Below are 24,357 nucleotides of genomic sequence, written 5' to 3'. Positions count from 1 at the left end.
CCACCTTTTTATTCTAGCATCTTCCCCCTTCCTCTCCAGTTCGGATGAAGGGTCTTGGCCCAAAATGTCCACTGTTCATTCATTTCCATAGATGCTGCTGACTTGCTGAATTCCTTCAGCATTTTGTGTGTTGCATTGGATTTCCAGCATCAGCAGAATTTCTCGTGTTTATATGAATGTTGTAACTACTTTACATTTAATATAAATTGTTTTCATAGAAATAACTCAGATTAAAACTGGATAAAGGAACTTAGGCAACTTTTTGTGACTTGTGCCTCTCTTTATATTTTTGCTAGATTGATTCAATTTTAGTGATAGAATCATGCTGCGATCGGGATTTAGACCGGAACGTTTGCGGGTGAACCTGCGACTTGTTATCAATAGGCTTAAGCTGCTGGAGAAAAAGAAAAGTAGGTGATTTTAATTAAATTATGACAAATTTGATGAATTCATTTGTAATAAACTTTATCTTCATAATCATAATACTTAATTTAAATAAACATTTTGTATAGTTGGTGGAGCTGGAGTATCAAAACCTTTGTGTTTCTGACTTGCTGCATAATTATCCAGCTCTTTAACACTATATTGTGTGTTCCTTACATACCATACAAAATAATAAATATTATGCAAAATGTTGCATTCTTTAAAAACATTGCTGTATTTGATATTGTTTAATTATTCTCTTAGCTGAATTAGCTCAAAAAGCCAGGAAAGAAATCGCAGATTATCTTGCAGCTGGGAAGGATGAACGGGCTCGAATCCGTGTTGAGCATATCATTCGGGAGGACTACTTGGTGGAAGCCATGGAAATTCTGGAGCTGTACTGTGATTTATTGCTTGCAAGATTTGGCATGATCCAGTCGATGAAGTATGTAAACATGACACTTGTTGTCTCAGTCTTGTGCACATTTTAGCATATTATTGTTTGTAATGATTGTAAAATAGCTAACCAGCAAAATCTTAGTGTGTTCCAGAAATGAGAAATTAAGTTTACAAAGCCAGTAGGGAGAACTTGAGTAACAGAAAAATTGCAGCAGCTTTAAATTTGTAAGAGAGGAACAAACAAGATATTAAATAACATACACAAAAAGCAGGAGGAACTCAGCAAGCCAGGCAGCATCTATGGAGAAGGGTAAACAGCCGACATTTTGGGCTGAAGCAGCGACTGTTTACTCTTTTCCATAGATGCTGCCTGGCCTGCTGAGTTCCTCTTGCATTTTGTGTTTGTTGCTTTGGATTTCCAGCATCTGCAAATTTTCTCCTGTTTGTGATGATATTAAATAACAAGCTTCTGTAAATAACAAGCTTCTGCCCACCTGGGTCCCCTGGTTGTCATATCAACGATTGTAGTGAACATTTTCATACCACAATTAATGCCACTCCACTATGAACTATTTCTGTCCAAATTAATTTAAACTTTTTAGGTTAAATCCATCATTTATGGATCCTTTCTGGTAAATCTCTTCTGCACCTTTTTGAGCTACTGTTTTTTCTAAAGTACATAATTTGCGTAACATTGAAATCTTCAGTGTTTGCTGTCAGACTGAGAAATAGACAATAACTTCTGAAGTCTGCTCGGCCATAATTAAACCCTTTGAAATTAGAAATCCAGGAGTTGCTGCCAGTGATATCCTGCTAGCTTCATGATGCAATATCAAAGTACTTGCAGAAGGAAATGAAATCTCTGATTTCAATTTTTGATTCATCTATAAAAGCTGAGTAAGTAGCACTTTGAATGTGGAGCTTAAAAAAACCCTTCAGAATATAAACAGAAAATTGCTGGGAAAACTCAACAGATTAGGCAATATTCATGGAAAGAGTACGGTAAATATATTACTACAGGCTCCTTCATCAGAATTCTCTTTTTGAAATGTCCATGATATTGAAATAAGGTTATTGAAATCATTTTGTATAATATTTCAATTTTCTGAAATCATCCATGTCCAAATGTATCTTCACTCTAAGAAGTTTAAAAAAAAGTTTCCCACACCCATGAGAATTTTTGAAGCATTCATATTTGGTGTGCCTGATATCACTGTTGTTGGATTTTCTGCAGCTTAGGCTGGAGTGATATCCAGAGCTAGAAAAGAAGTCCATGCAGTGGAAAGAGGTTTTTTGAGGTGAATGGCAATTACCTATTGTCCTAAACTTCGAGCATTCTTCTGCGGATGTAATTGCAAAGTCAGGGAAGGAGTGACAAACTTTGATATCAAATATTTTAGATGCCTATGCTTTATTATGACTAACAATTAAACAAATGATCTGCACCAATAATGGCATCAGTAATGTTAGTTGTCAAATACATCTTGGATTACTTTATTCTAATATTTCCATGATCTTGCAACCTGAATCCCAGTGAAAAACATTGCAGGTTGATTAAGTAGTTCTGTTATAGCTCCCTATGGTTATTCTAAGTAGACTAGTTCATACACTTGTAGGTGTAAGAGTAGGTCCTAAGCATTCCCTTCGTTCAGTGGATTTGAGGTGAGTGTATGCTTCATCAGACTGAGATCTAAATGTAGGTTTCTCAGGATTGACTTTACTTACATTGTGACTTGTAACTGAAAAAAATATCTGAAGCATTAATTAGTTTAACTGGTGAGCCCAATATATACAATACATGATGTTTTATTTGTAACCTACATTCTCTTCTTCTGTGTGTGTGTGTTTAGAGAACTTGACACAGGTCTCAGTGAGTCAATATCCACTCTGATTTGGGCTGCCCCACGGCTTCAGAATGAAGTGGTTGAACTCAGAACTGTAAGTATTATTTCTCTTAGTGGATTACAGATTTACAATTTCTGTCTACCCACTTTTTCATTCAGGGAACTGGACGCAGGCCTGGCAGAGGCAGTCTCAACAATAATCTGGGCTGCCCCAAGGTTGCCAACAGATGTAATAGAGTTGAAAATAGTAAGTAACAGCAAATGGGGATAGTGCAACTGCAGTTTAGTCCTCTGTATTTGTGTGTATTTCACATGCCTGAGTTCAAAGTGAAATATTTGTGCTGCTGGATTTGTGCTTCTTAATTTCTTTTTAAATTTGATGTTTTAGGTTTGATTGATGTTAGCTTATCTAGATAAATGTATTAGCATTAGCAAATACAACTCAGCTGCATATAGCTTTTACTTCTCATTTTAAGCTTATGTAGAAAACACTTCCATTATTTACTATTTGACAAAATCTGTAATTCCAATCAGTGCTAAACTTTTCAACAGCTTATTACAGTGTTTAAGAACTAGTTCCATTTCAGATTTCTCTCCAAGTGAAGTGCAGTAGTTGCTCACCAATATTTCAACCGGATATCTTGCTGTCTCATATCTCTTCACTAATGGTTTAACTTATCCACAAAACTATATGTCTGCTTTGGTGAATGGTTCTCAAATCTTTGCAAGGTGGTATTTATGTTTTCTCATCAAATACTGATTATTGCATTTTAGGTAGAAACAATATTTTAAATTTTAGTTTTCCATTCTTGGCTTCTACAGCAAATCTTTTGAGCTTGGCAGGTTATTGTTCAAACTTTTCCCATACTGAAATATACAAATATTCCAGGATAGAATTATCTGTGGAAGAAGGTAGACTTTAGGAGAATGTAAAATTGTAACTTCTTTATTACTCTGAAGTTTCTTTATTGAAATATAATGATCATACTACTAAATCTTTTTGGAAAGGGATCTCAACCTATGTCTGGAATATTTGAAATTGTACCTTGTACTCTTTAATATATCTTCACTGTGGAAACCTCAAGCAATCTCCCAATGTGAATTAACTAGTGTAAATAAACTATTTTCTACAAAGTTATGATTATAAAATCATTCCATATTTTACAAAAGTATAGATAGTTCAAAATGAAAACAACTACTGTTCCATTTGCTTCTTGATCTATATAGTCCAGGATACCTCATTTTCCTGCTTTACTGGAGCTTGGGTCCACAGCGATATTTCATAATCGCTTTTTCTCTTGTAGGTTTCAGATCAGCTCTGTGCCAAATACAGCAAGGAGTATGGAAAACTTTGCAGAACAAACCAAATCGGGACTGTGAATGAGAGGGTAAATGCAGTGTGGTTTTTTTTTTAATGTTTCATTGCTGTAAAAAGGGAGTGTCAAGAGCACTAGCCTCTCTAAGTTGGAATTAGAATGTTATAGGAAGAAAATACTAATTCATGCCTTTCATGAGCATGACCTGCCAGTACAATTTTGGATTGTCATTGATATAATATGGGAAGACTAATTTACTCACACCAACAACCTAAAAAATACAATGCCCCAAATAAGCACATACAGCAATCAGTTTTTAGTGACCAGGACATTGTTCTTGAAGATAGATAGATAGATAGATACTTTATTCATCTCCATGGGGAAATTCAACTTTTTTTTCCAATGTCCCATACACTTGTTGTAGCAAAACTAATAACATACAATACTTAACTCAGTGAAAAATATGATATGCATCTAAATCACTATCTCAAAAAGCATTAATAATAGCTTTTAAAAAGTTCTTAAGTCCTGGCGGTTGAATTGTAAAGCCTAATGGCATTGGGGAGTATTGACCTCTTCATCCTGTCTGAGGAGCATTGCATCGATAGTAACCTGTCGCTGAAACTGCTTCTCTGTCTCTGGATGGTGCTATGTAGAGGATGTTCAGAGTTTTCCATAATTGACCGTAGCCTACTCAGCGCCCTTCGCTCAGCTACCGATGTTAAACTCTCCAGTACTTTGCCCACGACAGAGCCCGCCTTCCTTACCAGCTTATTAAGACGTGAGGCGTCCCTCTTCTTAATGCTTCCTCCCCAACACGCCACCACAAAGAAGAGGGCGCTCTCCACAACTGACCTATAGAACATCTTCAGCATCTCACTACAGACATTGAATGACGCCAACCTTCTAAGGAAGTACAGTCGACTCTGTGCCTTCCTGCACAAGGCATCTGTGTTGGCAGTCCAGTCTAGCTTCTCGTCTAACTGTACTCCCAGATACTTGTAGGTCTTAACCTGCTCCACACATTCTCCATTAATGATCACTGGCTCCATATGAGGCCTAGATCTCCTAAAGTCCACCACCATCTCCTTGGTCTTGAACAATTCTGCCATTAACCATATAACCATATAACAATCACAGCACGGAAACAGGCCATTCCGGCCCTCCTAGTCCGTGCCGAACTCTTAATCTCACCTAGTCCCACCTACCCGCACTCAGCCCATAACCCTCCACTCCTTTCCTATCCATATACCTATCCAATTTTACCTTAAATGACACAACTGATCTGGCCTCTACTACTTCTACAGGAAGCTCATTCCACACAGCTATCACTCTCTGAGTAAAGAAATACCCCCTCGTGTTTCCCTTAAACTTTTGCCCCCTAACTCTCAAATCATGTCCTCTCGTTTGAATCTCCCCTACTCTCAATGGAAACAGCCTATTCACGTCAACTCTATCTATCCCTCTCAACATTTTAAATACCTCGATCAAATCCCCCCTCAACCTTCTACGCTCCAATGAATAGAGACCTAACTTGTTCAACCTTTCTCTGTAACTTAAGTGCTGAAACCCTGGTAACATCCTAGTAAATCGTCTCTGCACTCTCTCTAATTTATTGATATCTTTCCTATAATTCGGTGACCAGAACTGTACACAATATTCCAAATTTGGCCTTACCAATGCCTTGTACAATTTTAACATTACATCCCAACTTCTGTACTCAATGCTCTGATTTATAAAGGCCAGCGTTCCAAAAGCCTTCTTCACCACCCTATCTACATGAGACTCCACCTTCAGGGAACTATGCACTGTTATTCCTAGATCTCTCTGTTCCACTGCATTCCTCAATGCCCTACCATTTACCCTGTATGTTCTATTTGGATTATTCCTGCCAAAATGTAGAACCTCACACTTCTCAGCATTAAACTCCATCTGCCAACGTTCAGCCCATTCTTCTAACCGGCATAAATCTCCCTGCAAGCTTTGAAAACCCACCTCATTATCCACAACACCTCCTACCTTAGTATCATCAGCATACTTACTAATCCAATTTACCACCCCATCATCCAGATCATTTATGTATATTACAAACAACATTGGGCCCAAAACAGATCCCTGAGGCACCCCGCTAGTCACCGGCCTCCATCCCGATAAACAATTATCCACCACTACTCTCTGGCATCTCCCATCTAGCCACTGTTGAATCCATTTTATTACTCCAGCACTAATACCTAACGACTGAACCTTCTTAACTAACCTTCCATGTGGAACTTTGTCAAAGGCCTTGCTGAAGTCCATATAGACTACATCCACTGCCTTACCCTCGTCAACATTCCTCGTAACTACTTCAAAAAATTCAATAAGGTTTGTCAAACATGACCTTCCACGCACAAATCCATGCTGGCTACTCCTAATCAGATCCTGTCTATCCAGATAATTATAAATACTATCTCTAAGAATACTTTCCATTAATTTACCCACCACTGATGTCAAACTGACAGGTCTATAATTGCCAGGCTTACTTCTAGAACCCTTTTTAAACAATGGAACCACATGAGCAATACGCCAATCCTCCGGCACAATCCCTGTTTCTAATGACATCTGAAAGATCTCCGTCAGAGCTCCTGCTATCTCTACACAAACTTCCCTCAAGGTCCTGGGGAATATCCGGTCAGGACCCGGAGATTTATCCACTTTTAAATTTCTTAAAAGCGCCAGTACTTCCACCTCTTTAATTGTCATAGGTTCCATAACTTCCTTACTTGTTTCCCACACCTTACACCATTCGATATCCTTCTCCTTAGTGAATACCGAAGAGAAGAAATCGTTCAAAATCTCTCCCATCTCCCTCGGCTCCACACATAGCTGACCACCCTGATTCTCTAAGGGACCAATTTTATCCCTCACTATCCTCTTGCTTTTAATATAACTGTAGAAGCCTTTCGGATTTACTTCCACCTTATTTGCCAAACCAAACTCGTAACTTCTTTTAGCTTTTCTAATCTCTTTCTTAAGTTTCCTTTTACATTCTTTATATTCCTCGAGCAATTCCTTTACTCCATGCTGCCTATATCTATTGTAGACATCCCTCTTTTTTCGAACCAAGTTTCTAATATCCCTTGAAAACCATGGCGCTTTCAAACCTTTAATCTTTCCTTTCAACCGAACAGGAACATAAAGATTCTGTACCCTCATAATTTCACCCTTAAATGACCTCCATTTCTCTATTACATCCTTCCCATAAAACAACTTGACCCATTCCACTCTCTCTAAATCCCTGCGCATCTCCTCAAAGTTAGCCTTTCTCCAATCAAAAATCTCAACTCTAGGTCCAGTCCTGTCCTTCTCCATAATTATATTGAAGCTAATGCTATTGTGATCACTGGACCCGAAGTGCTCCCCAACACATACATCTGTCAGCTGACCTATCGCATTCCCTAACAGGAGATCCAACACTGCCCCATCTCTAGTCGGTACTTCTATGTATTGTTGCAAAAAGCTATCCTGCACACATTTCACAAACTCTAAACCATCCAGCCCTTTTACAGAATGAGCTTCCCAATCTATGTGTGGAAAATTAAAATCTCCCACAATCACCACCTTGTGTTTACTACAAATATCTGCTATCTCCTTACACATTTGCTCTTCCAACTCACGCTCCCCATTAGGTGGCCTATAATACACTCCTATCAGTGTTACTACACCTTTCCCATTCCTCAATTCCACCCAAATAGCCTCCCTAGAGGAGCTCTGTAATCTATCCTTCCAAAGCACCGCCATAAGATTTTCTCGGACAAGCAATGCAACACCTCCTCCTCTGGCCCCTCCTACTCTATCACACCTGAAGCAACTAAATCCAGGAATATTTAGTTGCCAATCACACCCTTCCTGCAACCATGTTTCACTAATAGCTACAACATCATAATTCCATGTATCAATCCACACTTTAAGCTCATCCACCTTTCTTACAATGCTCCTAGCATTAAAATAGATACATTTAAGATACTCTCCACCTCCTCCTCTCTTTTCATCCCTAGCAATGCATTCAAATTTATTATCCTTTTCTTTCTTCTCCCCTACAACTTCGGGCTGAGCGCATCCCTCCTCCATCACCTGCCTGTCCTCCCTCACACACGGTCTACTTACTTGCTCTACTGGTGAACTAACCTCCTCTCCCATAGTTTCCTCAAATTGATTTCCGCCCCCCCATCTTACTAGTTTAAAGTCTGCCCCGTAGCCCTAGCAAACCTCCCCGCTAGGATATTGGTCCCCCCAGGATTCAAGTGTAACCCGTCCTTCTTGAACAGGTCACGCCTGCCCCAGAAGAGGTCCCAATGATCCAGAAACTTGAATCCCTGCCCCCTGCTCCAATCCCTCAACCACGCATTCATCCTCCACCTAATTCCATTCCTACTCTCACTGTCGCGTGGTACAGGCAGTAATCCCGAGATTACTACCTTTGCGGTCCTTCTTCTTAACTGCCTTCCTAACTCCCTATACTCTCGTTTCAGGACCTCTTCCCCTTTCCTACCTATGTCATTGGTACCTACATGTACCACGACCTCTGGCTCCTCACCCTCCCACTTCAGGATATCTTGGACGCGATCAGAAACGTCCCGGACCCTGGCACCAGGGAGGCAAACTACCATCCGGGACTCCCGATCACCTCCACAGAACCGCCTGTCTGAACCCCTGACTATCGAGTCCCCTATTACTATGGTCCTCTTTCTTCTATCCCTACCCTTCTGAGCTACAGGGCCGTCCTCTGTGCCGGAGGCCCGGCCACTGTCACTTCCTCCAGGTAGGCTGTCCCCCCCAACAGTACTCAAACATGAGTACTTATTGTCAAGGGGTACAGCCACTGGGGTACTCTCTAGTACCTGCCCCTTCCCCTTCCTGATCGTGACCCACCTATCTGCCTCCCGTGGCCCCGGAGTGACCACCTGCCTGTAACTCCTCTCTATCACCTCCTCACTCTCCCTGACCAGGCGAAGGTCATCGAGCTGCAGCTCCAGTTCCCCAATTCGGTCCCTCAGGAGCTGCAGTTCGGCGCACCATTGTTCAATATTGATCCCTGAGATCTTTAGAGTCCACTTGAAGGAGCATCTGAACATACATCTGTGTAACAGAATGGAACTCCAAAATAGCATTATACCAGAATGCTTAGTCCTCTCTTTGTTTACAACCTGACAAATAAGAAGCAGTTAAAATTAAGACACCACAGATTTATTTTATTTAGAGATAAAGCACAATAGCAGGCCCTTCTGGCCCAGCGAGCCCACACTGCCCAGTTGCACACCTGTGACCAATTAAAGTTCTAGCCTGTATGTGAAGGGACTGGAACACCTGGAAGAAACTCATGCTGTCACCGGTAGAACGTACAAGCTCCTTACAGATGGCAGCAGAATTGAACCTGGGTTGCTAGTGCTGTAATAGTGTTACACTAATGTGCTGCCCCTAAATAAAGTCATACAGCACGGAAGCCAGGCACTCTGGTCTGTGCAGACCATCATTCCCATTAAGCTAGTCGCACTTGTTCGTGTTTGGCTGATAACCCTCGAAATCTTTCCTATCCATTACTTATCCAAATACTTTTTAAATGTTCATGTACTTGTCTCAACCATTGCCTCTGGCAGTTCATTCCATACACTGACTGTTCTCTGGCTGGAAAAGTTGTCCCTCAGGTTCCTATCAAATCTCTCCCCCTTCATCTCAAACCTGTACCCTCTAGTACTTAATAACTCAACCAGTTTGTGTATAGTTGAATTACATGATGGATAGTAACTAATTTCTGTCCTGAGTTAGTAGTTTCTAATGTGTTGTTATAGTTATTTGTAATTTCTATGCTTTCATTCTCGTTGCATGGTTTTCTAATACTAGCTGCATTCCCTTTCAGCTTATGCTCAAACTAAGTGTTGAAGCACCACCCAAAATCCTAGTGGAGAGATATTTAATTGAGATAGCAAAGAACTACAATGTTCCCTACGAGCCTGATGCAGTTGTCATGGTATGTATATATAAAGTTTATCTGCTGCAAATGCTGTCTCTTGTAAAGCATTTGGGATGTCCCTGTGGGTTCAGTTTTACAGACATTCTTTTATCTGTAAGTTGGAAACCATATCACCTCAGTTATTCCACTGATTAGTATCAAATGACTGACGAGAACAATCAACAATAATAGAGGGTAAGGTAATTCTGCAGTTCATAGGAATGAGTATATGTTCAAAGTACATTTATTATCAAAGTATGCCTAAATTATCCAGCCTTGAGATTTGTTTGCTTACAGGCAGCCACAAAAGCAAGAAACCCAGAATAACCCAATTTTTTAAAAAAGACCAACACCCAGTGCACAGAGAAAGTGCACAGTACACGTGCAGTGTGTACAGTACTATGCATACATATACAAGCAACCAACACCCAGTGCACAGAGAAAGTGCACAGTACACGTGCAGTGTGTACAGTACTATGCATACATATACAAGCAACCAACACCCAGTGCACAGAGAAAGTGCACAGTACACGTGCAGTGTGTACAGTACTATGCATACATATACAAGCAACCAACACCCAGTGCACAGAGAAAGTGCACAGTACACGTGCAGTGTGTACAGTACTATGCATACATATACAAGCAACCAACACCCAGTGCACAGAGAAAGTGCACAGTACGCGTGCAGTGTGTACAGTACTATGCATACATATACAAGCAACCAACACCCAGTGCACAGAGAAAGTGCACAGTACGCGTGCAGTGTGTACAGTACTATGCATACATATACAAGCAACCAACACCCAGTGCACAGAGAAAGTGCACAGTACGCGTGCAGTGTGTACAGTACTATGCATACATATACAAGCAACCAACACCCAGTGCACAGAGAAAGTGCACAGTACACGTGCAGTGTGTACAGTACTATGCATACATATACAAGCAACCAACACCCAGTGCACAGAGAAAGTGCACAGTACACGTGCAGTGTGTACAGTACTATGCATACATATACAAGCAACCAACACCCAGTGCACAGAGAAAGTGCACAGTACGCGTGCAGTGTGTACAGTACTATGCATACATATACAAGCAACCAACACCCAGTGCACAGAGAAAGTGCACAGTACGCGTGCAGTGTGTACAGTACTATGCATACATATACAAGCAACCAACACCCAGTGCACAGAGAAAGTGCACAGTACACGTGCAGTGTGTACAGTACTATGCATACATATACAAGCAACCAACACCCAGTGCACAGAGAAAGTGCACAGTACACGTGCAGTGTGTACAGTACTATGCATACATATACAAGCAACCAACACCCAGTGCACAGAGAAAGTGCACAGTATGCGTGCAGTGTGTACAGTACTATGCATACATATACAAGCATCCTAGATTTTTAAATAAATTTTGTTAGATATTTTTTGTCTTATGCATTAGTGTGTCAGTAGAAGAGAGCAAATCAAACAGTTATTTTCCAAAATATGAAATGTTAGAGAATTTTTTGCATTTCGTTAAAGAAAGTAACTTATTAAGTTACAGACCATTTTTCATATAAAACTTGATAACTTTGTAAAAAGCCAACAAACAGGTGCTAATGATCAGTGATAATAGTTGAATGAACTAAACTGATTAACTGAAACAGAAACTGGTGTAGAAGAAATCAAACTGGGTGAAGGACAACCCAAACTAAAAGGTGAGGGTATGGCAGATGTGACAGTATAACCTTCAAATCATCAGTTTTAACACCATGGAAAGAATGAGCACAGCAACAAGACACAAGGTGGTCATTCTGCATCAGCACGGTCTCTTCCCAAGTGGAAATTTCAGAGCAGGCAGGAGTTTTCAAACTCTTCTGAAGAAGCACAAAGAAACAGGCAAGGCTGAGGACTAAAAACACAGTAGTCAGCCACAGAAACTGAGTGCAACAGATGAGAGAGACGTCAAGCTGACATCCCTTCTAAATCAGAAGAAGTCCAGCACAGCTAACAGCTCTGAACTCTCAGAAGTCACTGGATCCAAGTACACCTCTTTACAGTCTGGAGATGTCTTGTCAGAAATGGCCTTTGTGGAAGAGCTGCTGCCAATAAGCAGGTCCCCCGAAGTGAAAACAAAGCCAGGAGATTCACCCATGCACAAAACACAAGGACTTGCTGAACAATGGCAGCAAGTGCTCTGACTGACGAGTCAAAAGTTTTAAATTTTTGCCTCAAACAGGAGTTAGTTTGTCTGTAGAAGAGCTGGAATGAGTGTCATAGGATGAGTGTCTGCAGCCAACAGTGAAACATGGTGGAGGTTCCCTGCAGGTTTGGGGCTGCATTTCTGCAATTGGAATTAGTGACCTGGTCGGAATTAATGGAATCCTCAACACAAGGTATAAATAGATTATATCCATTAGGCAATACCATCAGGGAGGGTCCCATCTTCAGTGATCCCCAACACACAGTCAAGGTCATAAAGAACTTTCTTCAGCAAAAAGAAGAACAAGGAGTTCTGCAACAGATTGTATGGCCTCCACAGAAAAGTCTGCCGAAGAATTAAACAGCAGTGTACCTAAGAGAATTGAGGCAGTTTTAAAGGCTAAGGGCGGTCACACCAAATATTGATTTGATCTAGGTTTTTACTGTTTACTGCTCTTTATAGTAATTATTTTAATATTTAGATGCTTCTCATTTCTTTATTTTTGAAAGCATCTTCACTTTACAGATTTTTTTTTAACAGACTTCTAAGTTGAGTAATGTTACAGGAGCACATTCATATGTTGGGGTGTCCATAAGTCAGGTATTCTTAAACTGTAATCAAAAATGAAGCTTCAGCTTAGATGTATCCAGTTGATTAATGATTGGAAAAGTAAATAGTCATCAATGTGATGTAGTTTATTTTTGAATCAAGTTTAACCCTTTAATTGTTTACTTCGTATTAACCTTAGCATTCTGTGTGGCACAGTGTCTTAACCAACAAATTATCACCATGGCAATCCTGGCCTCATCTCATCAGAGATATTCCCTTTCACATTGGCTGTCACTCCCCTATACTGTCTCTTTCTGTTCTCCACTTCTGATTAAGAGTCTTTGATGTAAAGTGTAACTCTTATTTCGCTTTCAGTAGATGTTGAGTTTCCAGTATTTTTTCATTTTCAAAGTACTTCTGAAGTCTTAGCGGTTGTCTGATATTGTTCAGTTATCTCTGATAGCATTCTGAATGCTTTCCAAGATGTATGGGTACCAAATTGCACCAGTCTAACAAATATAGTATTATTTTTTTTTCTGCTGGGGTACAATACCTTTAAATTGGTGATGTTTCAGAAAGCCTTTTTTGAATGAAATTGTATACTGAATCACCAATTAAAGGTGCTTTTTTATTTCAAGGGTGAAGCTCCAGTAGGGGTTGAAGCAGATTTGATTGATGTTGATAATGGAGACAAGAAGGGTGGACCTGGTGAAGGTGGTGGTGGAGGATTTACAGCGCCCAATCCAGGCTTTTTGCCAATGGCAATGCCTACACCATCCGTACCATTTTCATACCCTCCAAGAAAGGGACCAGTAAGTATTTTATTTTTAAACAGTGAATATATCAGATTTTAATTCCTCATTTAAATTTCTGCAATACTGCATGCAGTGCATTAAAATAGCACCTGGACAGATAACATGACCATACATTGTTAAAAAAGAGGCAGAGATGCTAAAAAAATAAGACAATGAAGAACTTACGAAAAATGAATTATGTTTATTAACAACGTGGGCTAGAAAAGCAAATCGTATTGTGATTGAAGATATTCAGCAGCAGAATTTTGCATGAGATAGAGTAGAAAACTAACCAACAAAGTATCAGTTGTGATTTTGATCATTCAAATCTAGAACATTACCTCCTATTATCTCTGTGGTTCTAAACCAATTCAAGTTGTGTTCTAATGATAGGGTTGATACATGTTTGGAATGAATTATAAAGACCCCAGAGTTTAGATGAATATTAACAATAACTGTATCTAATTACTTACTGCTTGTTATACAGCTGGCATTTAGGGCAGCAATGTAGGTCTTCCATCTCAGTCTGTGTAGAAGGATTCTTCATTAATGTTCTTGTAACAACTGTTTATTGACCAGTCAGGGTTGTTAGCCCTGAGCTGAACTCCGAACCTGGAGGACCAGTGGACCACTCATAGTCTGATCTCTACCCTTTGACCTGTTTGTACGGGTGACCTTACCACGAGCCAAAGCACAAGGCCCAGCCAACTTAGCTCTCAAGGCCATTAAGTTACTCAAAACTCCAAACCCTACGGCAAGGTTGTCCTCTTGGAGGATATCTAATTACAGCTTGTAAAGATTTTCTTCAGATGCATGTGGAGGTGTGAACACTGTGGAGCTTTTGTTTTGATGAAGTGTAAGCTTCTGAATTCTTGTTAATTAATGAAACATCACTGCTTCATAAATGATACTGCTTCCACAGTTGTGAACTATTTGTTCTTTCACTTTGTCTGAGCTAGGTTTTGTAGTTGTAAATCTAGGTAATGAAGGTTAATCATTTGACATGTTAGGGCTTTAATTTCCCTTGAATTAATGCTTCTGTTACTCAAACTGACAACTTGATAAATGCGATTAGCTTCAAACTCCTGAATCTCCAACCTGTTTGTCTTCTATCCTGGACATTGTATACCATTAACTCCCACTGTCTTGACAATGAGAATGAATTAGATGAACAAGAAATTATTGACAAACACAAGAAAAGCTGTAGGTGCTGGAAATCCAAGCAACACACACAAATCCAGAACATTGCATCCTATTGTCTCTTTGTGATTCAAGTTGTGTTCTCATGATAGAGTCAATGCATGTTTAGAATGAACTATAAGGACCCCAAATGTTAGCTGAATATTAACAGTAACTATCTAATTACTTGTAAAGATTTCTTGTATTCCGCCTGGGTAGCCTCCAATGAGATGGCATGAATATTGATTTCTCAAACTTCCGGTATTTGCCCCCCACCCCCCGCTCTCCTTCACCATTCCCCATTCCAGTTTTCCTCTATAACTCTTGCCCATCACCTCCCTCCAGTGCTCCCCCCCATCCCTTTCTTCCATGGTTTTCTACCCTCTCCTATCAGATTCCCCCTTTTCTAGCATTTATCTCTTTCACCAATCAACTTCCCAGCTCTTTACTTCACCCCTTCCCCTCTCCCGGTTTCACCTATCATCTGCCACCTTGTACTTCTTCCTCCCCTCCCCCACCTTCTTACTCTGACTTCTTATCTTTTTTTTCCCCAGTCCCGATGAAAGGTCTCTGCCCGAAACGTTAACATTTTACTCTTTTTCCATAGATGTTGTCTGGCCTGCATTTTGAGTTCCTTCAGCATTTTGTGTATGTTGCCAAGAAATTAATTAAATTGGGTCTAATTTCTAATTAAATTGGATGCCACAGTTCTTGCAAAAAAAAACTGCAAGGTAATCAGGCATGTAGAGTAATAATTTTAAATGAGCTTAATCCAATTTAAATTTGCTGAAAGTATCCGAAATGCGTATCAAAAATATTTATCAAGCATATCTTGCAATTTTCATGCCTTTTTAAAATTCTGAGCTACAGTTTTGGCACAGGATTGATGAAAATTGAAGAGGCACATTTTTCTGGAAAAGTAATTCCCTTACCAAGCTAGTTTTGAAGTATAGTTAGTGTTGAATTACTAAAGTCTTGTTATTTCATTGATTTCTGGGTTTGAGGTGAGGCCAGGCCAATAATAGTTATCGCCTATTCCTTTTTGGTGTGGTGGTGAGCTGCCTCCTGGAACTTCTGCAGTTATTCCAGTGAAGATGTGCTATTACAGAGCTGGTTCCAGGATCTGGATCCAGTGAAAATAAAGGACCAGTGATATTGGTGTCTGACATGTTTCCTATGCACCTTCTGCTGTATTCTCTTTGCACTATCATTACTTACTCACAATAACCACAGCCACTGCACGCTGGTGATAGAGGGAACAGATGTTCAGTGTGACTGATGCGGTGCCTTTCAAGTAGACTGCTTTACTCTGATTGTGCTAGGGTTCCCAAGAGTTTGTGCTGTGCCCACTTATCCAGGCACCCCGGATGTGTCATATTGATGGTCGGAAGCGTTAGAATGTGAGGAACTGAATTTTTCTTGGGGTACTGAGCCTGTGATCTGCTCTAGTGACCATGTTATTGTGATTAGTCCAGTTAAGATCCTGATCAGTAGTGAATCCCCTATATTAATTAAAAGAGTCTTGGAGATGATAATACCATTGAATGTCAAGGATATGTTTTAAGACTTGCTCTTGTTGAAGTAGTTCACTGCCTGGCACTTCTGTTGGGTCAGTGGTACTTGCAGCTTACCAATTGATGCCTGCTCAGCAACATTGTTCAGGACTTTGCCCCTAGCAGTGTACTGTCTCCTTGCATTTACCCTGCCACATTTATCTGGGTTAAGCTCCACCTGCCACTTCTCAGCCCATACCTGCAACTAATCTGTATTGTCCTGTAATTTTTGCCAGTCTTCTACGCTATCCACAACTCCACGAATCTTAGTATCATCTCCACCAATCTTGGTATCATCTGCAAATTTACTAACCCACCCGTCTACATTTTCATCCAGGTCATTTATATACATCAAACAGCAGGGGTCCCAGCACAGATCCCTACGGAACTCCGCTAATTCCAGGCCTCCAATCTGAATAATTTGACCTTCAACCACTACCCTCTGTCTTCCATGCACAAGCAATTTCTGAATCCAACTAGTCAATTCGCTGCGGATCCCATGCATCTTAACCCTGTGGATTAGCCTCCCATGAGGGACTTTGTCAAATGACTTACTAAAATCCATGTAGACAGCATCCACTGTCAAAAAAACTCAAATAAGCTGGTATGGCATTACCTGCCACTCTCAAAACCATGCTGTCTCTCCCTAATTAGGCCATGGGTTTCCAGATGCTCATATAGCCTAGCCTTAAGAATTTTCTCCAGCAATTTCGCTACAACTGACGTGGGACTTGGTGGTATATAGTTCCCAGGATTTTTCTTTGTTTAGTTGCTTGCACCTTATTACTGACTGGATGTTAGAGCACTCCATTGGCTGTGAGATCGCCTAGTTCTGGTTACTGCTTTTTTCATTTGCATTCCTGTTTGACTTGATCGAGACATTAAATGTTGGTCTAATGGGTTAGCAGTAAATGCTTAGCATTTGGGTGAATCCTCTCTTTTTGTTTCTCCTAGGATAATTTTAATGGTCTTCCAGTAGACACTTATCAGCCATTCAACAACTTCCAGCCAACAAACTTTGGAGGCAATCCACCTCCAATTCCAACACAGCCACCGACATATGAAACTGTAAGTTGCTGAGGTTCTTTGGCAAGGATAGACTCCAGTGCGGACAATAGGAAGAGTGGATATTCAGGAAAGATGTTTCAATTGTACCTGTGCTTTCAGTCGTGCATTAACCCTTTTAATAACCATTGCCTGTCATACGTGATGTTTGAACTATTAACCTTGCATGATGTTACGGCGTTATTACCCTTTCTGTTGTGCTTAAGAGAAACTTCAAATGCTTGTCAGCATGACTTCATGTCCGCGCTCAATTTCTGTCAATTTGTTTGCAAGTGGCCTCTCTAGTACTTCAAATTAGAATATTTACCTATACACATAACTGAAAATTGAGAATCATTTTACCTCTCCTCAAAATGGTGATTTCCTCATGTATAAATCAAAAGTAATATTTATACATTTATTTCGTGGAGATGTCGGTGCATTCAGAATGCTTAGAAACAATGGTACTTTATTCATAGAAATTTCTGATTTGAATGATTTAAGAAAATCTTGGAGCTTTGTTTTCTTGGTAATATTTGACTTCTAGGTTTTCTGTAAGCTTATGTTTATACAGAAGTAAATTGTTTTACTAGTGAAACTTAGGAATCTATATGGCTACATTCATATTTTTACTGTTCTTAACATCAACATTCAAAAAGTACAGTTGCTTAGCAAAATGGTGACATGAGTCAGCTTTCTGCATTAGGATGCTTTGGAGATTGGTAGAATACTCTCAGTTCTGGCCTCCCACCAAATAATTTGTCAGGAGGATAGAATATGAAGGTGAAACAGCTGTCTAGAAGGAGATTGGAGGAGGCTTGGTGTGCGGGCACTGTTGTGTACCATAGAGCTTAAGATGCCGCAGGTGCTGAAGTCTGGGACAGCAAAGACTGCAGAAGAATTCAGTGAGGCAGTTTTTTTAAAATTTGCTGCCATGTGAATTGTCTTTTGAATCATAGTAATTTCATATACAGTGGATTCTGGTTAACTGGGCCATTAGTTAATCAAGGCAGTCGTTTATTTGGGACAACTTTTAAAGAGCCAAACTATTCAAGAAAGTTGATGGGTTCCCTTCATTTATTTGGGGCACTCTAGACACAATGCCACTTATTTGGGGCAGGAGTCTTGCCAAACAGGTTTTAACTAGCATTGGTCTCGCTCACTTGTGTTTTTTTTTAAAAGTGATTTTTGTCACTAGTTGGCAAGAAATAAGCAATAAGGCAATTTGGAACTATTTTGCTCACTTTGGTTTCAAGCATTCAGGCTTGGAGATGCCAGAAATGGCCAGGATTGAAAATGAAACAATTTCACTACTTCAACAAATTAAGAACTATGAAGAATTTGAAGGCAGTAACAATCATCTTGAATGTTACAATGAAATGAAGATTTGTGGGATACAATCATCAATAGCATTGTATGAAGGCAGTCCATTATCTTCACTAGGTGGTGGGGAAGATGCTGGAGTCAATTATAAAAGATGAAATAGCGGCACATTTGGATAGCAGTAACAGGATCGGTCCGAGTCAGCATGGATTTATGAAGGGGAAGTCATGCTTGACTAATCTTCTGGAATTTTTTGAGAATGTAACTATAAAAATGGAGAAGGGAGAGCCAGTGGATGTAGTGTACCTGGACTTTCAGAAAGCCTTTGATAAGGTCCCACATAGGAGATTAGTGGGCAAAATTAGAGCACATGGTATTGGGGGTAGGGTACTAACATGGATAGAAAATTGGTTGGCAGACAGGAAACAAAGAGTAGGGATTAACGGGTCTTTTTCAGAATGGCAGGCAGTGACTAGTGGGGTGCCGCAAGGCTCAGTGCTGGGACCACAGCTATTTACAATATACATTAATGATTTAGATGAAGGGATTAAAAGTAACATTAGCAAATTTGCAAATGACACAAAGTTGGGTGGCAGTGTGAAATGTGAGGAGGATGTTAGGAGAAAGCAGGGTGACTTGGACAGGTTGGGTGAGTGGGCAGATGCATGGCAGATGTAGTTTAATGTGGATAAATGTGAGGTTACCCACTTTGGTGGCAAGAACAGGAGGCCAGATTACTATCTGAATGGTGTTAAGTTAGGAAAAGGGGAAGTACAACGAGATCTAGGTGTCCTTGTTCATCAGTCACTGAAAGTAAGCATGCAGGTACAGCAGGCAGTGAAGAAAGCTAATGGCATGTTGGCCTTCATAACAAGAGGAGTTGAGTATAGGAGCAAAGAGGTCCTTCTGCAGTTGTACAGGGCCCTGGTGAGACTACACCTGGAGTATTGTGTTCAGTTTTTGCCTCCAAATTTGAGGAAAGACATTTTTGCTATTGAGAGAGTGCAGCATAGGTTCACGAGGTTAATTTCCAGAATGGCGGGACTGTCATATGTTGAAAGATTGGTGCGACTGGGCTTGTATACACTGGAATTTAGAAGGATGAGAGGGGATCCGATTGAAACATATAAGATTATTAAGGGATTGGACACACTAGAGGCAGGAAACATATTCCCGATGTTGGCAAAGTCTAGAACCAGAGGCCACAGTTTAAGAATAAGGGGTAGGCCATTTAGAACGGAGTTCAGGAAAAACTTTTTCACCCAGGGAGTTGTGGATCTATGGAATGCTCTGCCTCAGAAGGCAGTGGAGGCCAATTCTCTGGATGCTTTCAAGAAAGAGTTAGATGGAGCTCTTAAAGATAATGGAGTCAAGGGATATGGGGAGAAGGCAGGAATGGGGTACTGATTGTGGATGATCAGCCATGATCACATTAAATGGTGGTGCTGGCTCGAAGGGCCGAATGGCCTATCCCTGCACCTATTATCTAATGTCTATTGTGTCTGTGCTGATATTGTTCATTGTGCACATTGGGTGAATTCCTCTGTCAGTAGCTATCAAACTAATGTGCAGTTTTATAGTACTGTAGAACTATTGGTAGTGTTTCATTTAAATACATAATTTGTTACTCATTTTGTCTCTTTTATACCTTTTTTATCTACTTCCATGAAATTAGCTAATTGAGGCAGCCACCGAATTGGGAAAATTGTACTGATCCCAATGTGTCCCAGTTAGCCGGAATCCACTGTATTTATAAATGAAGTTAGAAGGAAAATGTTGACTGGATGTTTAATGACCCTTCGTAATTCCATATGTTGCCTGGAATTTGCTAATTTTGTTAATGATTTTGACATCTTGCCAGTAATGTGGGAAAACCTGTTAAAATGTATTAGGGAAGTAAGTGAAAGTTTGGTTGAAAGCTATCGTTTTGAGGCTTTGCTAGGTCAGAAGGAGGGTTTTACAAGGCTTTTGTTGCCATTAAAAGATATTTGGTTAAAGGTTAATTATTTAAGTTGGAATTGGTAGATGGGTGGAGAGTACAACAATATTGAAAAATCAGCACTGGAACTCATTGGACAAGAACCATGCCTAGAGCAATTTATATTAAGAGCAAATACATTTGTTTTGTTAACTTTGAGGAGAATTTTGAATGTTATTGATGTTGCTTGAACAGAGAACGTGGTGTCTGTATTTTAGTTACAGCAGCAATCCGAGGACTTTGGTCCTTGCTTTCATTGTGTAGATCTATCAATGTGAACTGCTTGGATAAATTTGCCTCTAATTATAATGGAATTGTATTTGCATGCCGACTTTTGGTTTAACAGGCTGTCCAAAATAATAGATGTTTTTTTTCTAGCAGTTGGATACATTCAAAAACATTGCAAACCATGATTAGTCAATCTGTTCATAGACCCAAATCCCTCTGCCTAATCAAGTTTGTTGATGCTTCTTCATTTTTTTTAAAGATATGGTTCTGTCCTTTTCTATTTCTTAAGTTGAAGGATTGTGTCAGTGAACACTGGCTTCTGTCTTGGCCTTTCTGGCCTTTCACTGATGAGATGGTAGATGAGAAACGCTGAGGTGTGCGTGAGCTAGAGTCTCAGGAGATGTGTTCTTAAAGAATGTAGGCTTTGGGATGCTGTTTGAAGGTTAAAATAGAAGATGAAACTTAAGATGATCGTTGAAGTTGAAACTTCAATCATCTGCAACTACGAAGTGTGCAAGGCTTGCAACTTGCATTTTATCTAGATTACCCTTACCATCTGTAGAACCATTAATAAATCAGGCTGATTGGTTAATTCAAGGTGAAATATTATGGACTAATTTCCTCGGATGGTAGATTGGAAAATATTTAACAGGTGATTTGGATCTGTGCTTCTGTCAACAAAATCAAACGTAACTTGGCTTAAAATATCACCAGCCACTTAATATGAGCACTCGAGTAAGACTCAAAGCATGCCATGTTGAAATTAATTTCTCATTCCAGACATACTGATGCAGATCACAGCTGCTAGCTAGGCATGTGCTTCCCTGTTGCCTACCTCACAGCATGCAATTGGCAGTGATTTTAATGCTGTTAAAATTTGACTTGACAAAATTAGTGATAATTGATTTTGTTTAATAGATTGGTGATGCTAACAGTGCTGACACTCATTTGCCTTCTTCCAAGCTTCCTGGTAAGCAATAGATATATTTGTCTTAATAGTTTTTGAAATAGAAATGTTTCTGTGATTAGCATCAGCAGAGGTGAAGTTACATTCTACATATTTTTGTCACCATTGTTTAGGTCCTTCAGCACCAGTTGCTGCACCTCGGAAGATGCAAGGACCTGCTCCTCCTGCTGCTCCTGGCCCAAGCGACTTTATCTTTGATAACTCAACACTACCAGAGTTGCCCTCTGTGCCGGACACCTTACCTGCAACATCTGTGGGTGGCACCTCTACAGCTTCAGAAGACATTGATTTTGATGATCTCTCTCGTAGATTTGAGGATTTGAAGAAAAAAACCTAACTGTATTGATGATTATATTATTTACTTTTCAGATTAATTCTAAATTCACCAATGTTTCTCTGCTGGAACCTGAAAGCTTTATAATGGAACCAGATGCTGTGTATGCTGGAATATTAACACTCCTTGAAAACATTTTTGGCTTTTTTTGAGTTGATGCAATACTGCTTTCAGATATTATTCTATCGGATGATGTTTGTATTTATGGGGGAGTTATTAAACTAAATGGAGTGCAATGGTTTAAATCCAGTTTTGGCTGTGGCTTCACATCTTCTATACTTGGTTGAATGCTTCTCTCTCTCTCATACACTTGAGCAGGACTGTTGAGGGCATGTGGAAACAGCGTACATTGCATTGACAGCTGACATTTGACCCTGTCATGTCAAATTGCGTTGGAGAAAGCAAAATGCTTATCCTGACAAAATGAGTTGTCAGTACCATTTGGTAATATTGTAAATACTTTTCATGTAGTTATTTATGCAGTATCTTGTGTACTCCAAAAAAACCAACAATGTGGTTTCTATTTATGGGTGGGTAATCCTTGTATAATTTAGTCTATCTTGAACTTAATCCATTATAAATATTCTTTCACTTGTTTTATCTCAGCCTTTTAAAAATTAAATTTGGGATTTTCAGCATTTGAAATAATCATACTTTATGTCCATGAAGTAATTCTTAACAAACAATAAGTGCATTTTGAACATAATAAAGCTTCCTTAATCAACAAAATCTAACATATTTTCTGATTCACATTGCACAGATTATATTTTTTGGTCACTTTAAATCGTCCTTGGTCTGAGAAAACTTTTACTGCAGTAGTATGTGCTAATTTTGAGTGGAGTACTGAAGTCTAATAACTGACCTATCAAGTTATTCAAATGCCATTCTCTTTTTATGCTACTATATAGTATAAATGTACAAAACCATCAAGTCATTGTTTTACTTATCAGTTAATTCCTTAAAATGTATATTACTTCATCACTTAATGCTCTGAAGGTGGACTACATTTCTGTTGAGGCCACCCAATGCTAAAAACTCTGGAAAGACTACTGCGGTTTATCCCTCTGCCCCAGCTAGGGTTGTCTAAGAATGTAATGTTCATTCAGTTTTACAATCAGTTTCTCAATCTTAGTGGGGTAATCTTTGGTGAAGTAACTCGTTATTAGCAACTTGTCTATGGCAGCGGTGACACTCTTACTGGGAGTTCACTGTCCTATGCCTGTTTTTTTCATTGAGAAATATGCAATGCAGCAAGATTACTGAAGATAAGGTGAAGAAAATGCATTACCTTCTAGAAACTTAAGAGTGGCTGTTGGACCCCCAGACTCTTTTTCTTACTCCTGTACTTCTCAGTAATTCCACTAATTGATGATTGGAATTGGTCACTACAGCAAAATCCAATAAATGGTGTGGGCTGAGATGGCCTCTGTGTATAAACTGATAATTGTTCCAAGTTTGACCTGCCAATTTGTGTCCTGAGTTTTCTACTTCCTGCACAGTCATGCATATTTTGTTCATCAAGTCATTGAAATTCTTCTCAGGCAACATACTCATCCTTCATACCAGTTTGAAATGATGATTGTTTAACTTGTATATTTTCTTTCCAACTGGAATGGTTTCTTATAACTGCCAATAGAATGGATGAAGCAAAAATATTAATGAACTCTGATTTTCCAGAGTTAATTTGTGCATGCATGCATCAATGATTGATGTGTACAAGGTTGTAAAATAGCCTTCAAACATTGAGTAGCTAACCAACAGTCAGGTGGCAGGTTCATTTGTTTAACATCTACTGTTGAGTGGAAGTGCTGAATAGAGAATAAACAATGAATTATTATAAAAGTTCTTTTAATAAGACTACTCGTGATTTCTCCTTGTAATCCATTGATTAATTTGATTTCCTACAGTATATTCTGATTATTCTTGACAAATGAAGTTTTGAAGGCCTTATTAGTGTCAAACTTTACAAGAAAGTGTAGATGGTGTACATTATTCTGTTGATTATATGTTTAAACATTACTAAATAAAAGTTTAAAAAGCTGCCGATGGTTGTAATTGTTCAGTTAGTTGTATTTAAGAGTGCATATTTTCCAGTCCATTTAAACACTTGTGCAGAATTACAACTTGAACTATATTCAGTTTGGACAGTGGCATTACCCTACATGTGCTTTGGTCAACACCTACCGTCTGGCTTCTAGTTTCAGATTTCAGGAAAGGCTGTATTAAAATTACTTTTGAAGTGACCAGTCT

General features: G+C 39.5%; 1 protein-coding gene across 4 annotated transcripts in view; it reads left to right on the top strand.

The window, feature by feature from the left end:
* ist1 (IST1 factor associated with ESCRT-III) overlaps nt 1–24,151 on the top strand; it is a 29,042-nt gene extending 4,891 nt beyond the window's left edge. For 3 of the 4 annotated variants that reach the window (XM_073070256.1, XM_073070258.1, XM_073070257.1), the window contains exons 2-10: nt 297–410; nt 688–868; nt 2,673–2,760; nt 3,971–4,054; nt 9,879–9,989; nt 13,346–13,519; nt 17,188–17,301; nt 21,725–21,776; nt 21,887–24,151. In XM_073070256.1, coding sequence (XP_072926357.1) covers nt 323–410; nt 688–868; nt 2,673–2,760; nt 3,971–4,054; nt 9,879–9,989; nt 13,346–13,519; nt 17,188–17,301; nt 21,725–21,776; nt 21,887–22,110 — 1,116 coding nt within the window. In that variant the 5' untranslated portion in view covers nt 297–322 and the 3' untranslated portion in view covers nt 22,111–24,151. Of the gene's footprint in view, nt 1–296; nt 411–687; nt 869–2,672; nt 2,761–2,825; nt 2,914–3,970; nt 4,055–9,878; nt 9,990–13,345; nt 13,520–17,187; nt 17,302–21,724; nt 21,777–21,886 lie in introns of all 4 variants that reach the window. The other variant, XM_073070259.1, reaches the window with a different exon arrangement.
* The last annotated feature ends 206 nt before the right edge of the window (nt 24,152–24,357 follow it).

This window comes from Hemitrygon akajei, chromosome 17 (genome assembly GCF_048418815.1).
Source record: "Hemitrygon akajei chromosome 17, sHemAka1.3, whole genome shotgun sequence".
NCBI classification, from domain to species: Eukaryota; Metazoa; Chordata; class Chondrichthyes; order Myliobatiformes; family Dasyatidae; genus Hemitrygon; species Hemitrygon akajei.
Note: the sequence above shows the minus strand (reverse complement) of the source record. Positions and strands in the feature narration are given on the sequence as shown.